We start from the raw sequence: 16,063 nt of genomic DNA, 5'->3' as shown, positions 1-16,063 counted from the left end.
TTTTTTTTTTAATTGAATTATTTATTGGAATAATTGTAGATTCACATGCATTGCAACAGATAATGCAGAGAACTCATTGTAGACTCTGCCCAGTTTCGCCCAATGGTAACAATATTGCAAAATGATAGTACAGTTTCACAAGGACGTTTTTATTATTATTATTGGTTATGGATATTCATGGGGTACAAAGCTGGCTGTCACCACTTGTGCCCAAGGTGTGATGGCCAGATCAATACTATCGGCATGTTCATTACCACAAATTGTGATTATTCTCTGTGTCCCACACCCAATTAATCCCCGGCCTTCATCTCCCTCCCCCTCTTCCCACCCCACTCGTCTGTCCCCTCCCTCTGCAAGTCCAGCGCACCACTGTGGTCTTCCTTTCCTCCCTTCTTTCTCTCTTAGCTCCCACTTCTGAGTGAGGACATGTGATATTTTTCTTTCTGTGCCTGGCTTATTTCACTCAGCATAATATTCTCCATGCTCATCCATGTGGCTGTGAATGGCAGAATTTCATTCTTTTTTATGGCAGAGTAGTATTCCATGGTGTATAGATACCACAGTTTCCTTATCCAGTCATCTGTCGATGGACATTTAGGTTGGTTCCGTATCTTGACAAGGATATTGATCTTGATCAACCATTGATCTTATTCAGATTTCCCGTTTTACTTGCATGTGTGTGAGTGTTTGCTTCTATGCAATTTTATCACCTGTGCAGGTTCTGTTCCTGCATCCACCCTCACAGCTGAGATACTGAACAAAGTCTCATCCCCACAAGGATCCCTCATGTTGCCCTTTTATAAGGACATCCAGCATCCTCCTGTCTCCCTTTCCTCACCCCTAATCCTTCTCCCGCTTTAAAACATGGCCTGGCTGAAGGGAATAACGGGGGTGAACGTGTGAGTTTAACCTCATCTTTAAAGGGCGATTGCACTGTTTTAGAGTTGACTCAGCCTGATTCATTAGAGGACCTGGGCCACATCATCAAAATGCTATGAGCCTGTGTCCTCTGTAAAATGGAGACATCAGACATGAACCCTTCTAGTCCTGAGAATCTATAGACCTGCTCACCAGAGCTGGGCATATAGTGGAGACTCAAGATAAGCAGTTACTTAATCAAGAGGAATTAGAAAATGATTTGTCAGAGTTAGCCGAATCATGAAATTAACACAAATCCCCATTCAGATGGCACATTCCCCTCTCAAAATTCATCCACATCGTTCCTCATCTGATACTGAAGAGCAGGTCTTACTATCCCCATTCTAAAGATGGGGAGACTGAAGCCCAGAGAGACTGATTAGTTATGGTTCTTTTGAATACAAAGAACAGAAAATTCAGCTCCAATTCAAACTGGTTTAAGCAACAGGAGACTTTATTGACTCATGGGACTGGTATCTGTAGATAACTAGCTTCAGGTATGGCTGGATCCAGGGGTCCAAACAAGGCTGTCAGAAGTTACTTCATTTCCTTCCTCTGTGGCAGCTTCTTGTCCAGGCAGGCTACCCTGCTGGTGGCAAGGTGATATTCCACAGTTCCAGCTTGGCCACCTCAAAAAAGCAAGTACCTCTTTCCCAAAAGTTCTAGCAAAAACCCAGGTCTCACTCTCATTGGCCTGACTTGGGTCATACGTTTATCCCTGAACCAACCGCAGTGGTTCAGATTGGCCAGGGATGAAATTTGCCCCACACCAGAGTCAAAAGATAAATGAAATTAGCCCCTTCTCAAGCACGTAGATTAGCACTGGGAGGAAGGGTGTATGGGGGTACTTTAAAAAATTCATGGAAAAATAGAACTAATGATAATATGAAACTTTCCATGGACTTTTTGAAGTACCCTCATGTATTAGTTTCCTAGTACAACAAATTGCCACAAACTTGGTAGCCTAGAACAACAGAAATTTATTCTCTCACAGTTCTGTGGCAAGAAGTCTGAAATCAAGGTGTTAGCAGGCTTGGTTCCTTGTGGAGCCTCTAGGGAAGAAACCACCCCATGGCTCCCTCCTAGCTCCCAGTGGCTGCCGGCAACCCTTGGCATTCCTTGGCTTGTGGACACATCACTCCAATCTCTGCCTCTGTCTTCACATCTTCTCTTCTGTATCTCTGTGTCCTCCCTTCTTCTTATAAGAATACCAGCCATTGCATTTAGGTCCCATCCTAAATCTAGGAAGATTTCATCTCAAGATCATTAACTAGTTACATCTGCAAAGACCATTTCCAAATAGGGTCATATTCTGAGGTTCTTGATGGACAAGAATTTTGGGAGACACTATTCAACCCCCAAGAGGGTGGGTCCATCAAGGGATAATCAATCAGGGTGGCCACCAAGGTGGTTGGGGAGATCTGCCCAAGGCTCCCCAGGGAGACTCCAGCCCTCATGCTATGATGCTTTCTCCCTCCCTAGCCATTGGGCTGTTTGCCTCCATGGCCACGGTGCTCCTAGGTGGTGTCCAAGCATCCAGCCTGCTCTTCCAGAAGCTTCTGTGGGACGTGGTACGGTCTCCCATCAGCTTCTTTGAGCGGACGCCCATCGGGAACCTTCTGAATCGCCTCTCCAAGGAGACAGACACAGTGGATGTGGACATCCCAGACAAATTCCGGTCCTTGCTGATTTATGCTTTTGGACTCCTAGAGGTCATCCTGGTAGTGACAATGGCCACCCCTCTGGCTATTGTGGCCATCCTGCCACTGCTGCTCCTCTACATTGGGTTTCAGGTAGGGAGAGGCTGGGAGGCTCCTGGGGCCATTCAAAGTCACCCCAGCCAGGCCTCTGTCTCTAGGCAGAACTCAGAATAAGAGGTTCTGCCCAGCTGAGCATCTGGGGGCTGCCCCTAGAAGAATCCCCAAGGGTGGAGACACCACAGTCTGTTTCTAGTATCTACACTAGTCTCCATCTTCCAAATGTTCTTTATAACTAGCATCTTGTCCTGCTGTGGCTGCCTCTTCTACAATGATCTGGAAACCAGGAAAGCATTGCCATGTCTCAAAGACTATTGTTTTAAGCCAGATTCTTTCACTTGCCAGGGCCAGAGACCAACTTAAATGAGCTTAAACAAAAGAATGAAATTGAACGGCTTGTAAAACTAATGGTCAAGGGTTTGGATTCCCATATAGGCCAGTCACCAAAAAAAAGAAAAAAAAGGATGGCTTGCATTCCTAGATGCAGTGGGCCCAGTTGTCACCAAGACACTGTTACTCTCTCCATATCTTCACTCAGTGGTTCTCAAAGTGTGGTCCCAGGACCAGCAGCAGTATCACCCAGGAGCTGTAGATGCAAATTCTTGGACCCCAGCCCAGACCTACTGACTCAGACACTATGGAGGTGGGGCCCAGCAATCTGGGCTTTAACAAACCCTCTAAGTAATTCTGATGAGTGCTAATGTTTGAGAATCACTGATTCAGCTCTGCTTAGCCTAAATTTGCACATGCTTTCTTAATGGGGGGCAGGTCTGATGGCCACCAGCAACTCTATACTCACATCGTTCCTCCTTAGCAAACCCAATACAAAGAAGACTTTTCTCTGGCTCAGTATTATATCAATCCCAGGGAAGGTTCTGATTGGCCCTTTATGAGTCATGTGCCTATTCCTGAATTAATCACAGTGACCAAATGGACAGAGTACTCTGATGGACTAGACTAGGTCATGGGACCACCTCTATGATCAGGTCCCATGATTAACAATACCCCCCACCCAGACCTTTCCCCAGGAAATCAGAAGTAGAGTGAAAAGAAAACGTGGTAGTCAGACAAAAGCCATGGCCACCACTGTCCTCCACAGCTATCCCAGTCTTCTCTAAGTCCTCCTGACTCTGGGGATGGGCTGCTTCTGTGAGCTCTGGAGTCAGCAGAGATAGGTTTGAACCCAGGCCCTGCCACTGGCTGTAGAGCTCAGACCAGCTACTTAGAGCTCAGACCAAGCCTCAGGTGTTCTCACCCGTAAACTATGAATGACACTAATGCCCATCCTAACATGAGTGAAACGCTTTTTGGAAAGAGCCTCGTGCACAGCTTGGGTATTCAGCAAATGCAGGTTCCTCCCTGCCTGCTTTCCTGCACACGACTTGCAACCTAAAGCCAAATAACACATATTATTTGTGTGTCACCTGCCACCTGGTGTAACCCTTGGATTACATGAGTGAACCTGATTTGGCCAACTACCTCCGTTACCCATTACAATTTTGTTCCCCATGACTAGTCCTAAGTGAAATAGTTGGCCTTGGTGCTGGGCAATGAGACATTTACACTAGGTTGGTGGTTTTTCAGCCCTAGCTATACATTAGAATCACCTGAAAGGCCTTTTAAAAATACCAAAGCCAAGATGACATCACCAGAGATTCTGATTCAGTAGTTCTGGAGTAGGGCAATGTAAGTTTTTGAAGCTCTTCAGATGATTTTCAAAAGAACCATGGAACTCTGATTCTGCAAGGAAATTGGAGTGCAGAGAGAGCAAGCAACTGGCCCAAGGTCACACAGTAAGCCAATAACAGAACCTGGTCTAGAACCCTGTACTTGGGGCTCCCTGTCCTTCTGGAAACCATCTCTCTGTGTCTGAGGCTTCTCTTCCCTCCCTTCTCCCACCCATACTGCCTCAGAGCCTATATGTGGCCAGCTCATGCCAGTTGAGACGCCTGGAGTCAGCCAGATTCTCATCCATCTGCTCCCACATGGCTGAGACATTCCAGGGCAGCACAGTGGTCAGGGCGTTCCAAGCCCAGGGACACTTTGTGGCTCAGAACGACATTCACGTGGATGAAAGCCAGAGGGTCAGTTTCCCGCGACTGGTGGCCGACAGGTAGGAAGAGCCTGGGGTCAGTGCGGGTGAGGCCTGAGGTCATAATGTGTGGCTAGAGAGGTCAAGTGATCTGCCCAAGGTCACACGGCAAGTGGGGGGACAAAGCTGAGGCTAGATCCAACAGGCAGTCTCTCGGCTCGCACTGTGAGCAGGTGGAACTTGGCCTGAGAGATCCCCAAGGGCAGATGAGTGGAGCTCAAGAAGCAGCTTCTGTTGCCAGGCAACTGGACCAGCCTCTATTGCCTTGGGGACAGAGCAGCTATGTAAGCATTCTTAGCCTCCTTCCAGTACTAAACAAGAACACAAGCTTTGGGCACAGATAGACACAGGTTCAAATTCTAGCTCTACCACTTACCAGGCTGACTGATGTAGAGCAAGTTACTTAACCTCTCTGAGCCTCATTTGTCAAACCGGGATCATACTTATAAAGTGACTATGAAGATTTAAAAAATACATTCATAGGTAATACTTGTAACATGCTTACTACATGCCCGGCACTGTTCTGAGCAATCTATGTGGATTAATTTATTTAATCCTATTAACAACCCCATGAGGCAGAGACTGTTTTGTAGATGATGAACCGTAGGGACAGAGAGGTTTGGAAGCTTGCCCAAGGTTACACAGCTAATACCTAGATAATGGAGCCAGGATTCGAATCCAGGCAGTCTAGTATCAGAGTATGGAGTCAAGCACACAGTAGGTACTCAATAAATGTGAATTCCTTTCTCCTTTCTTCCCAGGTCCCCAGCCAGCTGGGGCTGTCAGGCTCTGTAACTGTGGACAGTATCTCAATTCCACATGTTCACTGGGAGACCTGACCTGCCCCTTCCTTGTATCCTGGCCTAGGAAGGAGGGACCTTACAGACATTTAGAAAGCACCTACTGTGTGCAAAGCTTTATTATTTTCGTGCTGTACATGGTATATCTTGTTTAATTCTCTCAACTGTAATCGGCCATGTATTACTTCGTTATACAGATGGGTAAACTGGGGTTAAAAGTGAAGGGAATCTCCCAAGGTTAGCCAGCTACGAAGTGACAGACCCTAGGTGGGTTGTTGATCATTTATTCATTCATTAGTTTGTTCACTGAAACACAGCTTTTGGAAAGGGTGTGTGCTTTCTTGCATCAGTCAGGGAAATATGGCTTCGAATCCTGACGTTTGTTACATGTGTGACTTAGGCAAGTGCCTAACAGTCTTAGCCTCAGTTTTCTCATCTGTCAAATGGGAAAAACAATTCCCTCCACCCACCATGTTAGGAGGACTAGATGTTATATTTTAAAGCTCAGAGCTCCCTGAGGACAATGATTTTTATCTTTTTGGTTCACAGCTATGTCCCTAGCACCTCAAACATGCTTGTCACACAGTAGGTGTTCAGTGCATATCTATTGAATGAATGGATGGTAGAGTAGGAATTCAACAAGAGGAGTGCTTGTTTATTCAACCATTCAAGATGTATTTGTTGAGCACCTACTATATGCTGAATCCTGTGCTAAGTACTAGGGGGGAGCCAAGAAGGAGAGTCAAGGTCACTGTCCCTGTGGAGCTCACGATCTGATGGAGACCCATAGTCAACAACTGACTCAACTGTTTAGTTATAGATTGATGACCATTGTGAAGGACATCATCTGTGACGTTAGCAAGAAAAAGGAGGTGCAATCAAGGAGGGCTCTGAGAGGAGGTGATGTTCGAGCCAACTTGTACATGGACATGTTGCCAACATGAAGATGGAGGTCAGGGTTCAGGCTGGGGCAACTGTGAGAGGACATGGCTTGCTATATCCCAGGGACAGAAAAGCAGCAGCACAGTAAAGCTCTATCAAGCATTGGGTGTGCCAGGACCTGAGCTGGGCTCATGTGACACGGAACAACGTCACCTTCTCCCAGCCACCGAGTTTGGGTGGGGTCTTGGATGTAGACAAGACTACTGCTGGGACCCCCATGGGTACAGAGCTAGCACGTGACCTGTTATTGTACCCAGAGAAGCAGGTCCCAGAAAACAAGGGCACCCACCAACCCACTGTTACCTGCCTCCCTTCGCAGGTGGCTCGCTGCCAACCTGGAGCTCCTGGGGAATGGCCTGGTGTTGACAGCTGCCACATGTGCAGTGCTGAGCAAGGCCCACCTCAGCGCCGGCCTCGTGGGCTTCTCTGTCTCCGCCGCCCTTCAGGTACTCCCAGCACCCCCAACCTGGGCTCAGGGGTGTAGGCAAAACTGGAGACAGACCCCTGCCAGCAGGACCTTCAAGGACACCCAAGTCCAAACTACCAACCAGTGAGGAAAACACAGCTCTACAAGAGCTGACTTAGCTGAGGGAATCTTGCCAGGACTTGGGCAAGAATCCTCCTTCTCGGAGTCTCGGTGTGCTCATCTGAAAAACGGGCGAACAATCCCATCACTTCTGATGTTATAGAGACTAGTTGAGACAAAGTATATACAGCACACTTCTGGTGCATGGTTAACTTTGTATTCACTATGGAGAACAGCATGTCATGTCAGGGCATGACATCTACATATGTATATATACGTGTAAGTAGCATCATTATGAATGAGGCATCGTTCTCGGAGCTGTATAAATATTAACTCATTTCATCCTGCTCATGGCCATCAGGGAGGTACTATTACTGTCCTTGTTTTACAGCTGAGACAACCACAGCAACTAAGCTTAAGGATAAAGTAAGAGGACGGGGCGGGACAGGGCGTGGTATTTTTCTACTGTGCAGCCTGGGAAGGTCTCTCTGAGGAGGTGACCTATGAGCTGTGGCCTGAAGGAAGTGAGGGAGGGGACCAGGGAGAGGGCACTCCAGGCAGAAGGAACAGCAGGAAGAAGGGCCCTGGGGGTGTTAGAGGAGGAGCAAGAAGGTGGGTGTGGCTGGCGAGGGTGGGTGAGGGTGGGAGTGGAGGGAACAAGGTGGGGAGAGGACAGGGCTGGGGCTCACAGGCCCTGGTGAGGAGCTTGGAGCAGTTCCAAATACAATGGGAAATCAGTGGTTGTCTAGCCCCTACGGGGACACTGTCAGAACAGAATCAGCAGGCCTGGGTCCTGCTGGGTGTCCTTGGGAGGCCCAGGTGCCCTCTCTGGTCTTGTCTCCCCACCAGTATCAAGAAGTTTTCCTATCTGCTCCGAATACTCTGGTTTTACTGAAGGAAGGGAGGGCTCCTGTTGACTGAAGCCAAATCCCATCCCCTTGGACCCTGGTCCTCAGACCATCCCATTCTTGTGTCCCTTCTTTCTTCCCCCGGGGTCTGGCCTCCCAGGCCCTGCTGCCTTGGGGGACTGATGCAAGCCTGCAGGTGGCCTCCCCAAATCCAGCCTGAGGTGTCTTCTCATACCAGGTGACCCAGACACTACAGTGGGCTGTCCGCAGCTGGACAGATCTGGAGAGCAGCATCGTGTCAGTGGAGCGGATGAAAGACTATGCTCGGATACCCAAGGAGGTGATGGGTGGGAGACGGGGCAGGGGGGTGCCCCAGCTGGAATGTGCAGGGCAAGGCAGTGGGGCCCAGGTTGACATCTGCCCTGGGCACCCTCTTCTCCCCCCACTCAGCCCGCACCACTGTAGGCCAGACAAAGATGACAGCAGTGGTTAAGAGCGTGGGGTGTGGAGCAGAGTCAAATCCTGCTTCCTTTGCTTCCTAGCTTGAGCAAGGCAGGTCACCCATCTGAGTGACAGAGGGCCATGAGGAACAGCAATGCAGGGCAGTGTAACAGCAACATTATATTAGAGTGACAGCAACATTACTGCAACATAACTGCAACACTACAGTAACAGAACAGCAGCATAGCAGCAATGTATCAGCAACATGATAGCAACAATACAGTAACATGATAGCAACATGCCAGCAACATTATAGTAACAGAACAAGAACATAATAGTACTGGGTTTACTGGGGGGATCAAATGAGATCCTGCAATAATGGACTTAGTACAGTGTCTGGCCTACTGTAACCATCCAATATAAATCCTTCCTCTTATTAGCCCCATTTCCCAGGTGGAGGAACCAAGGCTCCAGAGAGTAGAAAGATCTGTTGAAGATCCCAGGAATAGCAAATAGCACCATTGGTCTCCACACTATACAGTCCTGTCCTTTTCACAGAGACAAAAAGGACCGTCCACTCTTACTACAGAAAGAGAGGATATTTTTCACAATAAACAGTGGTTAATAATAAAAGAGATTAAAGTGAGCCAACAGCATCATTATTTTTATGCTTCCAGACATTATTTTTGTTAGCCTTGCTATGTGCCATACCCTCTCTCATTTAATTCACATAACAACTCTATAAAATAGCAATAAATATGCCTATTTTGCAGAAGAGGGAACTGAGGCTCAGAGAGGTGGGCCATCTTGTGAGAAGCCCTAGAGGAAGGCTCCTCTGACTCAGTGTCCCCTCCTGCTCCAGGCCCCCTGGAGGCTTCCCACCAGCGCATCCCAGCCCCCCTGGCCTCACAGGGGGCAGATCGAGTTCCAGGGCTTTGGGCTGAGATACCGACCCGAGCTCCCACTGGCCGTGCGGGGTGTATCCTTCAAGATCCATGCTGGAGAGAAGGTGAGTGGCTCTCCCCCAGCGTCTTCCTCATGGAGGCCAGACCCTGAGCACCAGCTGCCTCCTCAATGTCCCCACCTCAGGTCACCTAGTTTTCAGACCCACCACACCCTAAACTGGACTCCTCATCTTCCCCAAACCTGCTTCCATCTGGTGACATTCCCCATCCATCTTGATGTCCCCAGATGAGGAGGCATCTCTCCAACTTCCTTCTTTCTCTAACATTAATTGGACACCTAGTACGTGCTGGGCAGCATGCTAAATGCTCCTCCATACACATTATCCAGTTGCATGGGATGGGTTCCTGGCTTTGCTATGGGCAACCTTGGGCAAGTCAATTCATGTCTCAGTCTCAGTCTTGCCATCTGTAAAATGGGAATAATGATATTGACCTCATAGAGTTTTTGTGAACTTTGAGTTAATACATATAAGGTGCCTAGCACATAGTAAGCACTTCAGGATGTTTACTACTGCTTTTATTAATTATTATTTGCATTTTTACTCTCACAACAACCCTATGAAGAAGGTACTAATACCCCATTTTACAGATACCTAGTCAGGCCCCTTCGTTGAATCTCTTTCCCCTCTCCCCACTACAGACAGTTCCTCCCTGCTGCCCTCCCTGTCCTTCCTCCACTGCCCCAGGCTCCCGACTTGAGCCCCCAGCTTCAAGCCTCACCACCTGCGGTCTATTCTCTTGTGATCTTTGAGCCCATTGTTCCCCTGCTTGAAACCTTCCACCAGCTCCCAGCTTCCCTCAGGGTAAAGTCTAAACTCCTGCAGTTGGCATTCAAGGCCCTGCCTAACGCAGGCCTTACCCCCACCCCCACCCCCTCATTGATTACTGTTCCAGGGCTTAGCCAACATTTGCAGAGTAGCTGCCTCTGGGCCAGGTGGGCACATGGTGCTACAAACTCAGTGAACTCCCTAGTCTCGTAAACCCACCTGGTGTGATTTACCTGGAGTCTTCCCCCTCCCCAAACTCCTACTCATCCTTTAAGGTTCCACTCAAGTATCTCCTCCTCCATGAAGCCTTCCTTGATTACCCCATCAAGCCCTATCCCAGGCAGCATGAACAGCACCTCCTTACTTACCTCAATTACTACAGATCTGGGGCTTTTTCATCACACTATATTAAAATTAAGATTACCCAGTTGCACTATTTCCAAGACCAGACAGTGAGCACTCTAGAGCAAGGACTCTAATTTCTTTATTCCTGGTGCCTAAAAGTGTACCTGGCATACAGTGGGGTAATCCACGTTTCATTCATTTATTAAACAGTTGAACCTTCCCATGTGTCAGACACTGAGGACGCAATAGTAGCGAGAGAGAGAAGGATGGGAGGAAGGATGGAGGATGGACAAAACATGGAGATGGAAGGAAGAATAAGGAAGTGTGGATGGATGCATAGAAGGAAAGATGAGGAATGAATGGAAGAAAAGATGATGGATGGATAGCCAGGATGGGGTGGAGGAAAGGATGAGAGGTGGGTGCATCGGGTGGGGGGTGGGTGCATAGGGTGTGGAGGTGGATAGAAGAACAGAGAGACAGACGGAAGAATGAGGGATGATGGAGAAGTATGGATACAAAGGTGAGGAAAGACAGAGGAGCAGAAGGAAGTGTGGGGGTGTAGAGTGAAGGAGGGAAATAGATGGAAAGATGGGAGAGATCAGGATGAAGGGAAGACAGCGAAGGATGCACTGGAAGGTTGGATGGATGGATGGATGGATATATGGAAAGGTGGACAGATGGAAGGGTAGATGGAAGGATGGGTGCTCAAAGGATGATGGACAGATGGATGGATCTTGGGTATGGGGAAATGTCTCCCAAATATGAGGGTACTTTGAAAAATTTGTGGAAAGACAGAATTGAAAGATGATACAAATCTTTCTGTGAACTTTTTGAAGTACCTTGTGGTGGCCATGACCTGTCTGGGCTGTGGCCCGCCTTCCTCTGGCCGGGCCTGGTCAGAGCAGGCCTTGACCTCCCACCCTCTGGCAGGTGGGCATTGTTGGCAGGACCGGGGCCGGTAAGTCTTCTCTGGCGGGGGGCCTGCTGCGTCTCCAGGAGGCGGCTGAGGGCGGGATCTGGATCGACGAGGTCCCCATTACCCACATGGGGCTGCACACACTGCGGTCCAGGATCACTGTCATCCCCCAGGTGAGGCCAGTGGCAGGGGGGGAGGGGAGGCATGGTGGGACCCTGCTCTAACCCGCTGCCCCTCCTGGCCAGGACCCCATCCTGTTCCCCGGCTCTCTGCGGATGAACCTGGACCTGCTACATGAACACACGGATGAAGCCATCTGGGCAGCCTTGGAGACAGTGCAGCTCAGAGCCTTGGTGGCCAGCCTGCCCGGCCAGCTGCAGTATGAATGTGCCGACCAAGGTGACGACCTGAGGTATGGTCACCCCTCCATAGCCAGGACCTGTAGGGAGCTGGGGTGGAAGTGAGAATGTCCAGGCTCCCCCCAGGGCATTGAATGGGACCTCAGGAAGTCTGCTTCCCGCCATGAGATTATCCACCCTATTCTATTAATAATCATACATCCTATCCATCCCTTATCTGCAGTTCTAAACTCAAGCACGGTCTCTGGATACCAAGTTTCTTTTTCTTAAATTAGCTTCCTAAATTTATTTGGTGGCAAAACCCAACCTCAACTGACATGAGGCTACTTACAGTCATTATTTATTCCCCTCAGTATTATTTCACTACATAAAAAAAATGTGTTTGATATTGGACGCTAACCCCACACCCACTTGGGCTGTTGGTGTATGCCTTTTTAAAAAATTTTTTTAAGTATGGCAAAATATACATAAAATTTATCTTAATCATTTTTAAGTGCATGGTTCAGTAGAGTTAAGCACACTCACATTGTTGTACAATAGATCTCCAGAACTCTTTTAATCTTGCAAAACTGAAACTGTCTCTGTTAAACACTAACTCCTCATTTACCCCTCCGCCAGCCCCTGCTCCCCACCATTCTACTTTCTGTCTCTATGAGTTTGACTGCTCTAGATACTTCTTATGAATGGAATCATACGGTATTTGTCTTTTGGGACCTGGCTTATCTCACTTAGCATGATGTCCTCGATCATCCATGTTGTAGCACGTGGCAGAATTTCCTTCCTTTTTAAGGATGAAAAATATTCCATTGTATGGATGGACTACATTTTGTTTATCCATTCATCTGCCAGTGGACATCTGGTTGCTTCCACCTTTTGCCTATTGTGCATAATGCTTTTATGAACATAGGTGTACAGGTGTATGCCTTTTTAAAAATTGAGACGTTCTGGATTTGTAAATCCATCTGGTCCTGGGGTGTTCAGAGAAGGGACTATAGAAGGTAATGGGTTCCAGCACAAAGGAGGCAGTGTAGCTTGGTGGGTTAGTGCATAAACAGGTGCCAGACTGCCTGGGCTCAAAACAGTTGTAGGATCTTGGGAGAGTTACTCAATCTCCCGTGCTTCAGTTTCCTCATCTGTAAAATGGGGCTAATCGTACCCAGCTACCTATGTGAGGATTAAGTGAGTCATGTGAGTAAAATTGTTGAAACAATGTCTGGCATACAGGAAGCAATAAATATTTTAATCCTCAGAGCCACACTCTCACTAATCCCATGTCACAGAGTAGGAATCTGAGGCCTGAGACTTGCTCAGGATTGCCCAGCTTGTTAAGTGGTGAGGCTGGAGCAGGGCCCAGGCACCCTGATGTTTGCATGGCCATAGTAGGTTCTGGTTCCCTGAAGAAACGCTTCTACATGGAAGGTTCTGCTGTGAGAGGAAGCAGAGTGTGGCAGGAAACAGCCCCTGCCACACTGGGTCCCCAGGGGCCAGTTCCCATCTGGGTCAGGGGTCTTACTGGCTGCATGATCTTGGACCTCAACTTCCCCATCTGTCATCAAAGTAAGAGAAGTTACTTCATGCCAAGGGGTTACTCTGCAACTAGCACACACAGTTTTATATGATTTTTCTCATCTTCACAACTAAGTGAAGAAGGACCTATTAGGGGCACGCTCTGGAATCAGAGGTCCTAGGTTCAAATTCTGACTCTACCACTAACACTGTGACCTTGGGCAAGCCACTTAACCTCTCTGCATCTGTTTCCCCCTCTGGCAAAAGGAGAGAACAATATCTACGTTTGTGGTCCTTACGAGACTGGAGTCAATATATACCCTAGCACTTAGAATGGGTCTGACAGATGACAAGGACCACAGAAGAGAAACAGAAATAGCCATGATTGGAAATAGAAAATAGCCATTTCACAAGTGGAGAAACTAAGGCACAAATGGGTTGAATGACTTGCTTGCCTAAAGCCATCCTGCTCAAAGACAACCAGATGAGGATTCCCCTGAGCTCTGTAGACTACAGACCCCAAGTGTGGGGATGTGCAGCCACGCTGGCACCCCACTTCTACAGCTGTCCCAGTACCCATTTGTGGGGATGTCCTATAAATTGTGACATACAGGCAAATGTATCTCTGACCTGATTGTCCCACTCATTCCCAGCGTGGGTCAGAAGCAGCTCCTGTGTCTGGCACGTGCCCTACTCCGGAAAACCCGGATCCTCATCCTGGACGAGGCCACAGCTGCTGTGGACCCAGGGACGGAGCTCCAGATGCAGGGCGCCCTTGGGAGCTGGTTTGAGCAGTGCACAGTCCTGCTCATCGCACACCGCCTCAGCTCAGTGATGGGCTGCACCAGGTAAAGCGCCCTCCCGCAGCTGGAAGGTGTCAGGTGCACTCCCTGCCCACAGGGGTCAGAGGGGAAGGGATGCCTAGGACCCATGCCCAGCAGATACTTCCAATGTGGCTGTCAAGGTCAGGAAGCTACAAGGAAAATCAGACTCCTGGGCGGCAAACCTTGGGGCAGATATGCTGGGATCCCAGAGCTACTAAGTGCCTGGGCTGGGGTCCAAAAAGCAGCCTTGTCTCCCTCTCCCCCGCAGGGTGCTGGTCATGGACGAGGGACAGGTGGCAGAGAGCGGCAGTCCAGCCCAGCTGCTGGCCCAGAAGGGCCTGTTTTATAGGTTGGCCCAGGAGTCAGGCCTGGTCTGAGTCTGGCCCCTCAACTGTCTCCCTGCCAGGCCAGACCACAGAGCCTGCAGTCCTGGAGATGCAAGTGACTTGGGGGTCATTGATGGCCCCATGTGATGTTGAGTCTAGACCCCTCTCTGCTCTCTGGGAGGAAAATGCCAGTGAAAGTGGATGATTGTCACAGGGCATCAGACCTGGAAGGATCCAGCAGCCTGTAGGTCTGCCTGGACAAGGCCCATCCAACCCTGTCCACCCTGGAGCCAAAGTTGCTAATGGCTCTCAGCCATGGCTGCCCATTGGACTCACCTGGGGAGCTCAAAAACATTCCCAAGCCCAGGCTCCACCCCAGACCAATTAAATCAGAATCCCTGGGGCTGGGGCAGGGTGAGGCCAGGCATTGGCAAGTGTACTTTTTACAAATTAACCCTTTTATTTTGAGATCATCCTAGATTCACATGCAGTTGTAAGAAATAATAAGAGAGATCCCGAGTACCCTTTACCCCATTTCTCCCAATGGCAACATTTTGCAAAACTCCAGTACAACATCACAACCAGGATATTGACGTTGACACAATACACCCATCTTGTTCAGATTCCCCACTGTACTCGTACTCATTTGTGTGTGTATTTAGTTCCATGCGATCTGATCACATGCGTAGGTTCGTGCAGCCACCTCCACAGAGAAGATACAGAATAGTCCTGTCGCCACGAGGATCCCTCCTGTTGTCATTCTGTACCCACACTCCACCCCCTCCTTCCCCCGGAACCACTGATCTGTTCTCCGTTTTGGTGTGTATTTGTCAAGCTCCCCACACAATTCCAATGTGCGGCCAGCCCTGGGAACCACTGCCCACACCTCCTGCTGTTCCATGCCCCTGTAGATGAGCTCCAAGGGGCATCTCGTCTGAACTGGACATACAAGCCAGGTCCCCCCACACCAAGGATGGGCCCTTTCTGGGCACGAGCAAGAACAGTGCACATGTTCAGTTGCCAAAATGAGAGGAGAGGAGCCTGCACTCCTCAGCCCCCGCTGGGAGAATTTACCCAGGATTTGGCACATTTCATACATGTGCTTGTTTTAGCCAAGGACAATCAACGCACAGCTCACAGCATCGCTCATGCCTGTTTCTCACAGTGGCCAGAATTCTAATACTGGACCCAAACCAGCTTCAGGCAGCAGGAAAGAGGAAGTAAGAGTCTAAAAGAGGTTAGCTTAACGTCACACACAGATAGCTGTGAAGGCAGCCTGAGAAACCAGACAGCTCCCTCGATCCTTACTTTATGCTGGCCCAGGGTTTTGCTCGACATAATGGCATTGCTGCAGAGATAAGACAGTTAATGCATGGAAATGTGCTGTGCTCACGGGAAGTGGGGAGGGTACATACAGCCTTCCTCCACCTTACCGCTATTGACGTGGCTGGGTAATTCCCTGCCATGGGGGGCTGTCCCATGCACTGTGGGATGTGTCACAGCATCCCTGACCTCCACCCACTGGATGCCAGAAGCATGCCTGCCCTGCCCCCCACCACAGTGGTGAAGATATTTCTTCAGACACTGCCATATGTCCCGAGGGGTCAGAATCACCTGGCTAGGAATCAGTGGTCTAAGCTGCCCCCCTGCCATCAATAATCCACCAGATACTTGGGCAGTGGCTGTGGCAGTGTCAGGAGGGGCCCACGGACACCAGCCTGCTCTCCAGAA

At 49.1% G+C, this 16,063-nt stretch overlaps 1 protein-coding gene across 1 annotated transcript; it reads left to right on the top strand.

Annotated features, from left to right (window-relative positions):
• Nucleotides 1–2,400: 2,400 nt before the first annotated feature.
• LOC103582280 (multidrug resistance-associated protein 6-like) lies at nt 2,401–14,956 on the top strand (the record flags this gene model as incomplete). The annotated part of the gene is made up of 9 exons (XM_008563921.1): nt 2,401–2,711; nt 4,589–4,788; nt 6,829–6,955; nt 8,122–8,223; nt 9,187–9,333; nt 11,332–11,490; nt 11,563–11,729; nt 13,836–14,030; nt 14,275–14,956. Coding segments are annotated over 9 exons (1,517 nt in total), but the record flags the coding sequence as incomplete, so codon positions are not given.
• Between the last annotated feature and the right edge of the window lie 1,107 nt (nt 14,957–16,063).

Source organism: Galeopterus variegatus, unplaced genomic scaffold (genome assembly GCF_000696425.1).
Source record: "Galeopterus variegatus unplaced genomic scaffold, G_variegatus-3.0.2 Scaffold15514, whole genome shotgun sequence".
NCBI classification, from domain to species: domain Eukaryota; kingdom Metazoa; phylum Chordata; class Mammalia; order Dermoptera; family Cynocephalidae; genus Galeopterus; species Galeopterus variegatus.
Note: the sequence above shows the minus strand (reverse complement) of the source record. Positions and strands in the feature narration are given on the sequence as shown.